Source organism: Rhincodon typus, chromosome 28, assembly GCF_021869965.1.
Source record: "Rhincodon typus isolate 14 chromosome 28, sRhiTyp1.1, whole genome shotgun sequence".
Lineage (NCBI taxonomy): Eukaryota > Metazoa > Chordata > Chondrichthyes > Orectolobiformes > Rhincodontidae > Rhincodon > Rhincodon typus.
The window spans coordinates 6,845,473-6,861,321 of NC_063359.1; the positions used below are offsets into that span (position 1 = coordinate 6,845,473).

The 15,849-nt window shown below is 43.6% G+C and overlaps 1 protein-coding gene across 2 annotated transcripts in view; it reads left to right on the forward strand.

Annotated features, from left to right (window-relative positions):
* The window catches only part of LOC109932915 (usherin-like), a 76,849-nt gene that overhangs the window by 49,393 nt on the left and 11,607 nt on the right, over positions 1-15,849 (forward strand). For both annotated transcript variants that reach the window (XM_020531987.2, XM_048613315.1), the window contains exons 4-6: positions 4,879-4,973; positions 10,359-10,555; positions 12,052-12,130. In XM_020531987.2, coding sequence (XP_020387576.2) covers positions 4,879-4,973; positions 10,359-10,555; positions 12,052-12,130 — 371 coding nt within the window. The remainder of the gene's footprint in view (positions 1-4,878; positions 4,974-10,358; positions 10,556-12,051; positions 12,131-15,849) is intronic.

The window sequence follows — 15,849 nt, forward strand, 5'->3', positions numbered from 1 at the left end:
CCATGCCTCCACCAGAATCCTGCTCTGGGCTGCCTCACCGTCTTGCTCTCGCTGCTGCTTTCCACTTTTATCCGTGCCATTTACAATTTTATAAACTTGTATTAGGCCGCCCCTTAACCTCCTGCATCCCAGTGAAAACAAACCCAGTCTATGCAACCTTTCTTCATAGCTAAAGTCCTTCATACCAGGCAACATCCAGGTAAACCTTTTCTGTGCCCTCTCCAAAGCATCCACATCTTTCTGGTAGTGTGGTGACCAGAACTGTACCCGATATTCCAAGTGTGGTCTAACTAGCTTGTATCCATTGGAGCTTAGAGGAAGAGATGACTTTGCGTAATAGAGTCATACAGCACAGAAACAGACCCTTTGGCCCAACCAGTCTATGCTGAACATAATCCCAAACTAAACTAGTTCCACCTGCCTGCTCTGGCCCATATCCCTCCAAACATTTCTTATTCATGTACTTATCTAACTGTCTTTTAAACTTTATAACTGTACCCGCACCCATCACTCCCTCTGGAAGTTCATTCCACACACGAACCACTCTGTAAAAAAAAAGTTGCCACTCATGCCGTTCTCAAATCTTTCTCCTCTCACCTTAAAAATATGTCACCTGGTCTTGAAATCCACCCTAGGGAAATGACATTTTCCATTCACTTTATCTATACCCCTCATGATTTTTAAAATCTCTGTAAGGTCACCCCTTAACCTCCTACATTCCAGTGAAAAAAGTTCCAGCCTATCCAGCCTCTCCTTATAACTCAAGTCCTCCATTCCCAGTAACATGCTGGTAAATCTCTTCTGAACCATCTCCAGCTTAATAATATCCTTCCTAAAACAGGGAGATCAGAACTCAAATTGAATAGGGACGGAGGGGCTGAATGGCCTATTTCTGTTCCTAAGCTACCATTTAACAAAAGCAATGCAAATTATTCCATAAAATGAATGACATTTGGAGAATAGTAGTTCATTGATCATAGAATCCCTACAGTGTGGAAACTGGCCCTTTGGCCCAACAAGTCCACACTGACACTCAGAGCATCCCACACAGACCATCTGCCTAATCTACACATCCCTGAACACTGTGGGCAATTTAGCATGGCCAATCCACCTAGCCTGCACATCTTTGGATTGTGGGAGGAAACAAGAGCACCAGAGGAAACCCACGCAGACACGGGGAGAATGTGCAAACTCCACACAGACAGTCACCACAGGGTGGAATTGAACCTGGATCCCTGGTGCTGTGAGGCAGCAGTGCTAACCACTGAGCCACTGTGCCACCCCAAAGGCAATTACCGAGGCAAAGGAAAAGCAATGACATCAATAACCAATTACCCTGTATTTTTAGTGATATTTGATAGCCAGAAGAATATAAATGCTGAATTTCATCAAGTATCATAGTAAAGTATCTTAATGACCCCACAAAGAGCTGATAGACTTGTTAGTTTCCTGCCTCACTTATATGATGACAGTGCATTGTTTAGCAATGCTGATCTCCACTCCTGAGATGTGGTATGAACTCATAGCCTTCAAATCCAAAGGTAGAGTGTTACTCACCAATCAAGTACTCACCTATCATCCTTCTCCTTGTTGACCTGTACTGCCTCCCAGTTAAGCAACTTCCCGATTTGAAAATTGTCATCCTTGTTCTCAAGCTCAATGATGGCCTTACCCCTCGCTATCTCTGTCATCTTTCTCAGCTGTGCAACCCTCTGAGATATCTGTACTCTCGCTTTTCCAGCCTCTTAAACATGGTCACTTTTAATTGCAACTTTGCTGATGGCTTTGGCGATCAAGGCTCTGAGTTTTGAAATTCCCTACCGTAATCTCTGCCTTTTTACCTCTCTATACTCCACTAAGGTGTATCTCTTTGACCAAACCTTTGGTTTGCTGCCTTCATAACATTTAATGTGACTTGGTTTCAAACTGTGTTTCATAACTTTGCTGCCAAGAGCTTCGGGATCTTCTTTTCCATAAAAGCATTTTATAAAATGATGTTGCTGCTGTACTTCCAAACCAACCAAGTTTTATTGGACTGGTCTTGTAGTGAACTTGCTTGAGACTGCCATATTCTTTGTGTGATCTAGTCTGTCTATATATTTTAGTTTATTTGTTCATGGATGTGGGTGTTACTAGCTGAGGCCTCTTCTGGAGTACTGTGCCCAGTTCTGGTCACCTTGTTATAGGAAGGATATTATTAAACTGGAGAGTGTTCAGAAGAGATTTACCAGGATGTTGCCAGGTTTGAATTCTAAGCAGAGGCTGGATAGGCTGGGATGTCTTTCGCTGGAGCGTAAGAGGTTGCGGAGTGAGCTTATAGAGGCTTTTAAAATCATGAGGGGTGTAGGTAAGGTGAATAGCAAAGGTCTGTTCCTTAGGGTGGTGGATTTCATGACTAGGGGTCATATTTTTGAGGTGAGAGGAGAAAGATTAAAAAGGACATGAGGGGCAACGTTTTTATACCGAGAGTGCTATGTATGTGGAATGAAGTTCCAGAGGAAATGTTGAATGCGGGTACAGTTACATTTTAAAAGACACTTGGATAAGCTCATGAATTGGAAAGGTTTGAAGGGATATAGGACAAGCACAGGCAGGTGGGACTTGTTTAATTTGAGAGTATGGTTGGCATGGACTGGTTGGACCCAAGGATTTGTTTCCGTGCGTCTGACTCTATGACTGTAATTGCCCAAAGGGCAGTTCAAAGACAATCACGTCACTGTGGGTCTGGAGTCACAGGTAGACCAATCTAGGCAAAAGTGAAAGAATTCCTTAGCTAAAGGACATTAATGAACTGGGTTTTAAACAATGATTGACAATGGTTACAAAGTCAGCATTCAACTGGCTTTTTAATTTCAGATTTTGTCTGAATTTATTTGGCATGGTAGGATTTGAGCCCATGTCCTCAGACCATTATACTGAGTCTCTGGATCGGGAACCTACTATGCCATCACCTCCCCTTATGGCTCTCTGAACAAGTTTCATAAGTGGATACATCAGATGTGCTCATTGTGTGTACATTACCTTTTCACTGAGAGTGAATACAAAAGCAGAGGATTTGTAATCACTGGTCCTTTTCTGACCCAGTCGAACCTCAGCAGAAAGGAAGAGCAGGGAAAACAAGCCTTATTGGTTGGCATAAAGCAGAATGTTGAAGAACGATAAATTATTCTCAAGTAATCATTGACCTTGCTGCTCAGTTATGCTGTGAAAATGCAGGCTTGTGTTGTGCACTTTTCTGAAAGTTGTGATTTACGCTGCAGTCAGATGAAATTGTCAATCTTTGGACCAACAGTGCAATGGAAAAAATGTTCAAATTGAAGGCACATTCCTTAGTCGGTTCCTCAACCAGAAATAGAATGCATTCAAGGTGTGTATAGATCTTTCAAAGATATTGGTCAGGAAGTGATATTGGAAATATTTATGTGCAACAGAGGTCAAAATGACCTAACAATTGATGATTAATTTATTGTCTGGTTTAAAAGGTACACTCAACTTGTTAGGACATGTGAGCCTTTATCAAGAAACAAAAGTCTCCCTTATCCGTACTATCAGCTTGTATCCCGAACAGCAATTACTTATTATTTAATGAACATTCTGATTATCTGTTTGTTTGTTTGTTTGCTTTTTTTAATTTTTATTAAGACATTTTATTAAATGAAAGGACTATTATCCAAAACTGCAAGGACATTGACATAAAAACCGAAAGAACTGCGGATGCTGTAAATCAGGAACAAAAACAGAAGTTGCTGGAAAAGCTCAGCAGGTCTGGCAGCATCTGTGAAGGAAAAAATCAGAGTTAACGTTTTGGGTCCGGTGACCCTTCCTCAGAACCCTGGACATTGACATGTTTTGGAAAGAATTTAAATCCAGAGGTGTTGATCAGATGAGACTGGGATTGGGTCTAAAAATGTGGCCAGCTTTAGGGAGAAGGTAGGAAGGTGAGAATGTAAGGTGCTTTACATTACTGAGAATGAAAGAATGACCCAGGTTAGGAAACCATGCAACAAACCCAGCTATGAAGTGGGAAGGTCACATGGAATGGAGAAACAAAGTAGGGGGAAAAGGGTTTCTTTTTCTTAAGCAGTCCATCTGGATTGGGGATGACTTGCACTCTGATTCAATCGGTTCTGAGATGGCTATAGGTCTGATGCAAGGTTTCCAGACTCTGTTATAACCAGGGCAGGTAGACCTTGAAGGACTGGTCTATAAGTTGTTTGGAGGTACGTGTACTCCCTCCCATGCCTCAATTTCACCGTCCTGACAGAGTCTTTCAATTTACTCTGTGCTCTCTGAAACAATCCTCCTCCATGTAGTTTGTTAACAACCCAGGCATTTCTCGTGTATGTTTGACTCCTTCAGGGACACACACAGGGTATTATAAAAGCATTTCCGCTCTCCTCTTTTGCCCCCACCAAGCCTGGAGTGGCGCAGCGACTTTGAGAGTGTCATGGATATTTCTAAAAATCCATCGCATGAGCCTGGAAGACAGGTTTACACTTGTTTCTTGAATTCTGCTCACTTGGTTGAACTGATGAAGAGAGATTGGTTTGGTTAGGACTGCATTCACTGGAGTGTAAAAGAATGAAAGGGGATCTCAGCTCCTGGCTGACAGTGCTTAACTTTAAACAAGGTAGTCTACGCAATAGCAAGGACTTCCTTTATTATGAAGTGCACAATAGCCTGGGTGGTGTATCTTAGAGCCATGGTGCATATGTAATGGGTTGTGCTGCAAAGAATAGCATGAGAAAACTCACTGGAGCTCCCGGAGAGAAGTCCTCTATGAAATGCTCCAAAATTGATACTCAACCAATCTTTATTAGAATTCAGCCCATTATTATTGCTAATGAGGGCATAACCCTGTCTTATTTTTCACTGCAGGCTGCGGAACAAGTGCTGCTTTTGCACTCGGACGCCTCTGTGACCTGGACGTAGGCCGCAAGCAGATCCTCGAAATGGAGGAGGCTCCCAATATGGTGAGTTCATGAAGGCCTCGCTTCGATCAGCAGGGACTTGCTGAGGTATAGCAGTTTCAGAAAACACTGAGCGGATGAGGCAGCATCATTGTCAGAGGAGAAGCAAATTTGAAGGCCAAGATAGTTCAAGGCACAATGGAGATTCTGCTGCCACGAGAAACAGGGCTGCCCACTGCGGCAGGTGACTTTATTGGTCAGTGCATTGAGTATAGAGGTTGGGATGTTGTGTTGTGGCTCTACAGGACATTGGTTAGGCCATTTTTGGACTATTGTGAGCAATTCCTGTCTCCCTGCTGTAGGAAAGATGTTGTTAAATTTGAAAGGGTTCAGAAAAGAAAGATGTTGCTGGGATTAGAGGGTTTGAGCTATAGAGAAAGGCTGAATAGGCGTGGACTATTTTCCCCCGAGTATCGAAGGCTGACAGGGTCACCTTTATAGAGGGTTATAAAATCAAAAGGAGCATGGATAGGGTGAATATCCGAGGTCTTTTTCCCAGGGTACAGGAGTTCAAACTAGAGGGCATAGGTTTAAGGTGAGAGGGGAAAGACTTGAAATGGATCTAAGGGGCAGCTTTTCCACACAGAGGGTGGTGCGTGTATGGAACGAACTGCCAGAGGAAGTGGTGGAGACTGGTACAATTACAACATTTAAAAGGCATCTGGATGGGTATATGAATAGGAAAGGCATAGAGGGATATGGGCCAAATGCCGGCGAATGGGACTAAATTAATTTCGGATATTTGGTCAGCATGGACAAATAGATCCAAGAGTCTGTTTCCATGCTGTACGTCTATTGTTCTATGGTAATTGAGGCTGCATTCACTGGAGTTAACCAATTAATTGCCAGCCGCCAGGTCTGCCCTCCCCTTAAGGATGGCAGATCCCTCCCTCCCCCTTACTCCCTGGAAGAGAAATGGTAGCTCAGTGGCATCACTGATAACACTGCCTCGGGCACACTTGGAGGAAAAGGCTGTTGCATTGCCGGCAGGCTCTCAAAGCATCTGAAGCATGGTTGGGGCACTGGGATGATTCAGGCATACCATGGTGAGGGTCCTGGAGCTTAGTCACTGAAGACAGGTGGTGCCAATTTTATTGAGGGGGCTCTAGCCCTCAGAAGGTAAATTTTTGGCACCATAGGAATACTCAAACCAAAGGCTGTCTCCCCAGGTGGTGACACCCACTAGCACTGAGAAAGTGTCTGCAGTGATGGGAAGAGGCTCAATTTGGCCACTTAAGTGGCACAATTGGCTTTCAGGTAGTGGCTTCTGCCACCATTCCTTGTGCTGTAATGTGACATGTTGGTTAAAAGGCATGGAACACCATGCGGTGTTTTCTATCACCATTTGTTCATTCCTTCCTGCATCTGAATGAACAAAGACTCAAGAAAATTCTGGCCATTGTGTCAGATTAATGACTTTGCATCATGACAGGGGAAAGTGAAAACTTGCCAAAGATCCTTAGACAGCACCTTCTACACCCACGAGCACTACTATCCAGAAGGACAAGAATAGCAGGTACATAGGAACACCACCTGTATGTTCACCTCCAAGCCACTCACTATCCTGCCTTGGAAATATATCGCTGGGTCAAAATACTCGAACTCACTCCCTAATTGTGGGTCAACCTACAGCACATAGACTGCAGCGGTTCAAGAAGGCAGCTCACCACCACCTTCTCAAGGGCAACTATGGACGGGAAATAAATGCTGACCCAGTCAGCGATGCCCATGCCCCACAAGTAAATAAAATGAAAGACTTTTATGGAAGTGCAGAGGACAGAAAGTGAAGTGAAGGTGACTAAATAACAAAGGGGAAGGTCTGTGATGTGATAAAAGGCTGGAGTGATTATATTAGAAAGCAGATGATGATGCAAGGCGAAAGAGGATGGAACCAGAACCAGTAAAGAAACTAAAGCTGTGACTGTAACAGACCCCCCCAGTTTTTCTTAATTCACTCATTAGCTTAAAGTAATGCAATTCAGTTCTATGGCCATTCACCACTAACCCATTACCCCGTCTCACCTTGTTCACTTTTGCCCTTAAACAATAATGTCATAAACACCGCAATGCCCATCGAACAGGGGAAGGCAATGGACTAGTGGTACCATTGCTGCAGAGACTCAGGGAATGTTCTATGGACCTGGTTTTGAATCCTGCCATGGCAGATTGTGGAATATGAATTGAATAAACATCTGGATTTAAGAGTCAAACGATAACCGTGAATCCATTGCCAATTGTTGGGAAAACCCTATCTAGTTCACTCATGTCCTTTAGGGAAGGAAGCTGCCATTTTACCTGGTCTGGCCTACATGTAACTTCAGACCCACAGCAATGTGTTTGACTCTCAAATACAAATTGCTATTTGTAATATATATAAATGATTTGGAGGAAAATGTAACTGGTCTGATTAGTAAGTTTGCCGATGACACAAAGATTGGTGGAATTGCAGATAGCGATGAGGACCGTAAAAGGATACAGCAGGATATAGATCGGTTGGTGACTTGGGCTGAGAGATGGCAGATGGAGTTTAATCCGGAAAAATGTGAGCTAATGCATTTTGGAAAGTCTAATCCAGATGGAAAATATACAGTAAATGGCAAAACCCTTAACAGTACTGATAAGCAGAGGGATCTGGGTGTACAGGTACACAAGTCACTGAAAGTGGCAATGCAGGTGGAGAAGGTCGTCAACAAGGCAAATGGCATGCTTGCCTATTGGCTGGGGCATTGGGTTTAAAAATTGGCAGGTAATGTTGCAGCTTTATAGAACCTTAGTTCGGCTGCATTTGGAATATTGTGTTCAATTCTGGTCGCCACACTACCAGATGGATGTGGTGGCCTTTGGAGAGAGTACAGAAAAGATTTACCAGGATGTTGTCTGGTATGGAGGGCATTAGCTATGAGGAGAGGTTGGAGAAACTTGGGTTGTTCTCACTGGAACGATGGAGGTTGAGGGGCGACTTGATAGAGGTCTACAAGATTATGAAGGGCATGGACAGACTGGGTAGTCAGAAGCTTTTTTGGAAGAGTCAGTTACTAGGGAGCATAGGTTTAAGATGTGAGGAGCAAGGTTTAAAGGTGATGTACGAGGCAAGCTAATTACACAGAGGGTGATGGGTGCCTGGAACTCGCTGCCGGGGAAGGTAGTAGAAGCAGATATGATAGTGACGTTTAAAGGGCGTCTTGACAAATACATGAATAGGATGGGAACAGAGGGCTATGGTCCCTGGAAGGGTAGGGGGTTTTAGTTGTGACAGGCAGCATGTTGGTGCAGGCTTGGAGGGCCGAAGGGCCTGTGCTGTAATTTTCTTTGTTCTTTGAATTCACTGGACTTTAGAAGGATGAGAGGGCATCTCATAGAAACCTATGAAACTCTAACTGGACTAGAAGGGGAACATTCAAGAAACATGCAAGGGCCCCATATCTCAGGAAGGATGTACTGGCCCTGGAGTGGGTTCAGTGGAGGTTCACGAGAATGGTCCCAGGAATGGAAAGCTTAACATATCAGGAGCATTTGAGGACTCTGGGACTATACTCATTGGCATTTAGAAGGATGAAGGGGGATCTGATTGAAACTTACAGAATACTGAATGGAATGGACAGAGTGGATGTTGGGAAGATGTTTCCGTTGGTAGGAGAGACTAGGACCCGAGGGCACAGCCTTAGAGTAAAGGGAAGACCTTTTAGAATGGAGATAAGGAGAAACTACTTCAGCCAAAGAGTGGTGAATCTATGGAATTCACTGCCACAGAAGGCTGTGGAGTCCAGGTCATTGAGTACATCTAAGACTGAGATAGAAAGGTTCTTGATTATCAAGGGGATCAAGGGTTACGGGGAAAAAGCGGGACAATGGAGTTGAGGAACTTATCAGCCGTGATTGAATAGCGGAGCAGACTCGATGGGCAAAATGGCCTGATTTCTGCTCCTATGTCTTATGTCTCAAGATATTCCTGATGACTAGAGAATCCCAAACCAGGGATTCCATTTTAAGGACATAGTGTAGGCCATTTAGGATAGCGGTGAGGAAAAATGTCGTCAGCCAGAGAGTAAAAAGCAATTGCAGCCAATACATCGAGACAGAGATAAATATATTTCTTAGGGCTTAAGGAATCTAAGGTTGTGGGGAGAAAGTGGGAACATGGCAATGAATCATCTGACCTCAGCCATGATCATATTGAATGGTGGAGCAGGTTTGAAAGCTGAATGTCCTACTCTTAGTCCTGTTTTCTGTGTTTCTCTGTCTGCGATCACAGCCATCCATTTCCCTTGATGGGGACAGTGTCTAGAGGACTTTACCTTCCAGTCACTTTCAATTTAAAAATGTAGAGGTAGTTTTACTCTGCATCTAACCCCGTGTTGTCCCTGTCCCGGGAGTGTCGATATCGGGGTAACTTTTTACTTTCAGTTTAAGAGAGTCGATGCAACTTTACCTTAAGTTGGAAAGAGTAGTGAGAGCTTCTCCCTGTATTTAACTCCGTGCTCTCCATGTCCCAGGAGCATTTGATGGGGACAGTGTCGAGTAAGCTTCACTTTCCGTTTACTTCCAGTTTAAAAGGGAACTTTACTTTCAGATGAGAAGAGGCGAGTGGGGTCAGGCTGAGTGGGGGCAGTCAGGAAAGTGAGGGGTAGGAAAGTGTATTGTAGTAGAGGTGTCCCTCTGTGGGCTGTAGGAAGCTGCTGAGTTACATTCTTTTTGCCCTGTAGTGGTGGGAGGAGACCCTCATGTGCCCTTAATTGAACAGTAAGGCTTTTGATTAACCTCTGCGTGGTTTGATCACTCTCACTTTTGCATACCGCTGACAAGATATCAAGGCAGCAGTAAGGCATGGTCAGTCTGTGCACTCCCTACTCAACTCCTCCATCCCACCCTTAATTCTGAGAAATCCCAGCCAGAGATTCTGTTTTATTTTATTGTGCCTTTAGATAGATATTCACCTGGAAGACCTTTGTCCTACAGAATTGCTTAAGTGCATTGGGGCCCTCTTGTGGTGAAGTGGTGGTGTCTCTACCCCTAGACTGGGAAGCCTAGGTTCAAGTCCTATCTGCTCCAGAGGTGTGTAAAAATATCTATAGTGCAGAAGGAGGACATTCAGTCTATCGTTAGCTTTCTCTTTTTGAGTGCTGTCCAGCACTTTTTTTCTCCTTTGCTTTCAGAGCTTCAACATTCAGAATATTTAATGTTTGGTCTGAGCGGAGAATCTTTGGCTGTGAAGCCTGAGTTAGCTCTGACTGTGAAATGTAACATGAATCTTGACCTTGACCTTGACCTTGGGGGGAGGGTTGCATAACTGGGGGCCTCTGACAAGTCTGATGCTCAGTCCTCCCTCATCTCGGTTCCCGTATTGTGTGTGACATCTCTGATCTGAATCCCTGACCTCTCCTGCTGCAGATCACGACACTAGAGAAGATGATGGCAGACGGAGATACTGGAGGAAGCAAAAATGCCTGCTTTGCACTGAGTTGCCTGGCAACGGACAAAGATGGCCACGCTCATATCCTGAAGAACCCCATCTTCCCAGAAATACTCAACACCTTGTGTGCGTTATTGGCATCCAAAGAGCAGGAGTCAGCTTGGTTTGCTGCCATGTGCGTAACCTGAATAAAGTGTACAACTTGTAGGCTCATAGTTCACCAGATGATGGTCATGTAATAAAAATAATTTTTGCTAAGAGAAATTATTGGCAATTCTGTGTTGCTTCAAAATAAGGTGCTTCAATTTTGCAGACCTGCCTTCCATGTCTTATTGGTGGCTTGACATGTGCCAATATAATCTTACATCACTGCGATCAGTAAATGCAACGTAGCGTGTTGAAAAATTGCTTGAGTAGCCGATATATTTTGAAATGTTTTTCTATTCTATTCAAGTTTGTTTTGATATGTATTTTTCAGTGCAACTCTATTTAGAATTCCAAATTAAGTCAATGAGACTTACTGCAGGAACTCTTGTTCATTATTATCAATAGCTATCCCTCTCAAGCCAAACCTCCATCTGGTTTGGTCCAGAACACTGGCCTTCCAGGAGTTGATGTCAATATTGCAATTCTTCAGCGTATCCTTGATGCATTTCTTCTGGCTGAATTCAGAGAAGATGCCCTGCTTTCAGAGTATGTTATTTAGGAACTATATAATCAAACCAACAATGCTCTTGCAACAGTCTGGAATGAAGCGGAAGTCCTGAATGACTTCAAGCATTTTCACAATCCTCAAGAAAAGGTGGCAGGTCCCATTGTTGGAATTACAGCAGCATCTCCCTGCTCCCTGTTTCAGGAAAGGTCCTTACAAAATCCTTTCTGAAGAGACTCCTTACCGCACTCAGAGCCACTCCCCTAAACCCAAATGAAAACAAAAATGCTGTAAATCACAGCGAGTCAGGCACATCCATGGAGAGAGAGCAAGCTGACGTTTTGAGTCTAGATGACTCTTCATCGGAAATCCCCTTCACACCATGTGGGTTTAAGTTATCAAGATACACAGCCGACATATTATTTACAGCTTAAGCTAATCACTCAGTGAAGAAGAGGCCCTTTGGCCCATTGAGTCTGTACTGTCAAAATTGTGTTAAATCTACTGTAGTCCCACTTTCCAGCATATGGACTTGTATGACTCTGACATCATTATGCACACTCCTGATGTTAATCCTACTTCTCTGCAAAATCTGGGCAGGTGTACTACTGTGACATTTAACTATACTGGGACATGTTAGCCAAAAAAACTTGTTTTAGAGTCATTGTCTTTTCTCTCTGCATCTCTTGATGGTGGCCACTCAATTACTTTGATGGAAACAGTAAGACTATTCCAGCATTAGATCACCATGGTGGAGAGAAGAGGGTGTTGTATTCACTCCACTCCCCAGCCATGCCTTCAGCTCGAAAGAGCCATTAACGCTGTTTATTTGCCAGGCTTGCTGATTTTCACCAGCATTACAGAAGATGAAGGCCACTCATCTGAGCCAACTGATATGGCTAACAGTCTCCAGCTTGTAAAAGAAGAAAGGAAATCTTTCTGAAGGCACCAGTGACAGTGACTCAGTATTTGACTGTTTTATGAGGAATGCTGTTTTAATATTGTTTTGTACTTTGCAGGACACTGAAAGTGTTAGGCAGCCATCCAAAGGGAGTTGTGAAACTGAGAGAGCACCCCAAAATATCAGCACTTTTAAAGGTAAGGAGTAGCCTGGCACATAACATCACAGAGGTGAAATATAACTGAGACGATCAGAAGCAATTCAACAATTTATTTTGAATGATACCATCAAGTACCAGCCGTCACTCATATAGGAATTCTGATGTGCAGTCTCAGTGGATAAGCAGTGAGCTGCACAGATGTGTAAAGTTCAGGTTTCAGTCTCCAGTTTCTGCCGAATGAACAGATCACTGCTTACATCGTGTTCCAAATGTCACAGTCGGCCTCATAGCTCCTGTATCAGCAAGCAGCTAATCAACTACAATTCCCTCACACAGTGACTGCCCAGGGAATCCCCGTTGGAAAGGGATTGATAAGGATATTCGGTGAGTATGACGCCTGGCTTAGCTCCAGCACTTTCCTGTGTGCATTGGACAGAAAATTTACTGATTCCACTCGCACTTAAATGTCACTTTGTATCAGCGACCGGAAAGGATCCAGTTCCTATGGAACTATATCCCAGTTAGGAATCAATGTGGAAAGGGAGAAAGCTGGCAAAGGAAAGAAAAATTAAAGATTTTAATGACTATTATAGGGCTGTAACAGAGTATAAGCGCAGAGTATATCTTGCCATGTAATTACAGTGTTGATGCTGTGGTCTTGCCGGTGATGGATAACTGGTTCACTAGTTCCATAGGTTTTACTGGAAAGGGATTATGTAGTGGTAGGGATCAGCCTCCTCTTCTCCCTCCACCTTTTAAGAAGCTCCTTAAACCCATTCTTTTATCAGGCTTTTATCTACTTGTGCTAAAGCCTTGTACTGCAATGTTTTGTTGCATTTTCCTTCTGTGAAGTATTTTGCTCCACTAAAGATGTCAGTTTTCTTTTATTCTTTCGTGGGACATGACTGTCACAGGTTAGGCCAACATTTATTGCCCATCTTTAACTGAATTGGAATTGGAGTCAACTGCATTGGTGTAGGTTTGGAGTAAAATACACGCCAGACCCACGAAAGATTTCCTCCCCGGATGGACATTAAGATGGATTTTTACCAACAATCGTTGGCTGTTAGATTAGCTTTTTAATTCCAGATTTGATTTTTTAAAAATTCAAAGTTCACCATCTGCTGCGGTTGGAGTCAAATCCATTTTCCCCAGAACATTGGACTGGAGTCCTGGATCACTCGTCAAACCACATTACCACTACACCATTTATCTTCCTGAATGTTAGTGCTGTACAAATGCAGTTGTTAGTTTTGTGATTAATGTGCTCTGCCAAATTCCCTTTATGCCAGTATTCACAGTGTCGCTCTCAGAAACTGGATTCTTGAATTCCAAGAAAATGGAATCTTTTATTTCTCATATCATACACTGCAGCTTCTCTCTGAGAATTCCTATGCTGTAATCTGCCAATTGATAGTTAGCTGAAAATAACTTCAATGGTCTTAAAAGATGCAGAGAATTTCCACTCGGTTTTACCTTATCATATTTTGAAATTACATGGTTTCAAAACTATTTTCCAGCTTTCAACATGGCAAATTTTTCATTGTTCTCTGTTGATGAAATGTAAAGTGTAAATGTTCTTTGAATAACGACATTGGACGTAGTGTTTAACTCAAACTTGGTCCAATGAGAACTGATAGAACTAGCAGCTCATTTGATAAATTTTCTTGTGGGCTGCAGTTATTTGTGCTGAGACACTAGGGGGAGCACTTCCTGTTCAAGTTGAAGTGTCAAGGCTGGGTTTTCATTGGGTAGGGCAAACTCTACAGGCCTTTGAAACAGTGACTGGTGCCCAATTTCGGGGTTCCTAATCCAACACCCACTGCCCCCAACCCTATCAGTTTTCCCCAGCATGGGATAAGGCTGTGGATAGTGAACCCATCCAATCTGACCTATTCCATTGCAGAAGAAGGCACCTCATGTCATAAAATCCCTGCAGTGCAGAAAGAGACCACTCAACCCATTGAGTCTACACTGACCTTCCGAAGAGCATTCCACCCACACCTAATCCTCCACCATAACCCCACATTTTACCATGGTTAATTCAACCACCCTGCACATCCCTGGAAACTACGGACAATATCCCATTGCAATTTGTGTAGAGCGGGAGCCAGAATCTTCAGGAATCATGGTTCTCCGTGGTTCCAAGGAGTCATGAACTATATCTTGGATTCGGGAATGTTTCGAATGGCACCTTTAAAAGGTCTTCCTCATACGTCCTCTGTACACGGTCTCTGCCTCTTTCATACATCTTCCCAGCCCCATTCTCACCCCAATACAACATACTCATCCATTCGCCTTCCAGGGCCATGCTCCCTCAATGCTCCCAGCTCCTTTCATGCCCTACTTGCTCTTTCCATGTCTTCCACACAACCATGCCCCTTACGTAGCTCAATGTGGCTGGCTCTTAACTAGCCTCTGAAACTACCCTCAGCAAGTTACTGAGTTTAAGGGCAATTAGAAGTTGATAACAAATGCTGACTATAGCCATGATGCCCAATCCCATGACAGAATAAAGAACAAGGAATGCGCTACAGAACCAATGAACTATATAACAATGGCTGGTCTAGATATGAACAAAGAAATACTTAAAAATCTGCTTTTTAAAGTACTGCTTCTCTTGCAACACACTATAAAATTATCAGTGGAACAAAGCTATTACAGTGTCAAGAACAGAAACTTTATCTCACTTCAAAGCTCTTAAACTTGCCAAAACAAACATACAATTATTGAAAGAAGCAGAAAATAATAGCCTATTATAACCTCAAAAAGATGTCAAAGCAAACAGTTCATTTTCAGTTACAAAAACAGACCCCTGCCAAGCTGATCTAGTATTGAATTTTAGATCACAGCCAAGCATTCATAATTATGGGGAAGTAGACCATCAAGTCCACACTGACCCTCCAAAGAGCATTCCTCCCCCTTACCCTATTCATGTAACCCTGCTTTTCCCATGGCTAACCCCACCTAGCCTACACATCCCTATGGAGCAATTCAGCATGGCCAATCCACTAACCTGCACATCTTTGGATTGTGGGGGGAAATCCACACAGACATAGAGAGAATGTGCAAACTCCACACAGTCTCCCGAGGGGGGAATCAAACCTGGGTCTGTGGTGTTGTGAGGCAACAGTACTAACCCACTGAGCCACCATGCTGCACATGTTATGTACCTCAAAGTGACTTTGAGTGAAAACATTGGCACTAAACCATCTGGTGGCCTGGATGTGAAATTACTTGCTTTCTAATACCATAGTTGAAATGTCCATTATTTTATTTTGTAGGCGGATCGGCCATGCTACATTGCCTGTAGTGTCCAGGGATGTGTAAATTAGGTGGATTAGCCATAGGAAATGTAGGGTTACAGGGCAGGGTTAGGGGAATGGGTCTGGGTGGGATGCTGTTCGGAGGGGCAGTGTGGACTTGTTGGGCTCAATGGCCTGTTTCCACACTGTAGGGATTCTATGATTCTATAAGAGATGGTCACCCTGAGGAGCAGATGTGCGGAGACAAGTGGGATGGGGAGGGATTAGTGGTTCCATGCCCCTGAACCCTCTTTGCACTCCTGCTCCTTCTGGCTTTGGAGAATGGCTACAGAGAGGTTCCTTCTTTCATCCAGTTGGATGGTCCTCTCCATCGGCAAAATGCCCCGATGGTGGGACATGATCGCGGAGCCAATCTGACACAGCTTCACTCAGTGTAACCAACGCTCTCCTGCTGTGATCCTCTGGCAGAATTCTGCCCTTAATCCTTGGG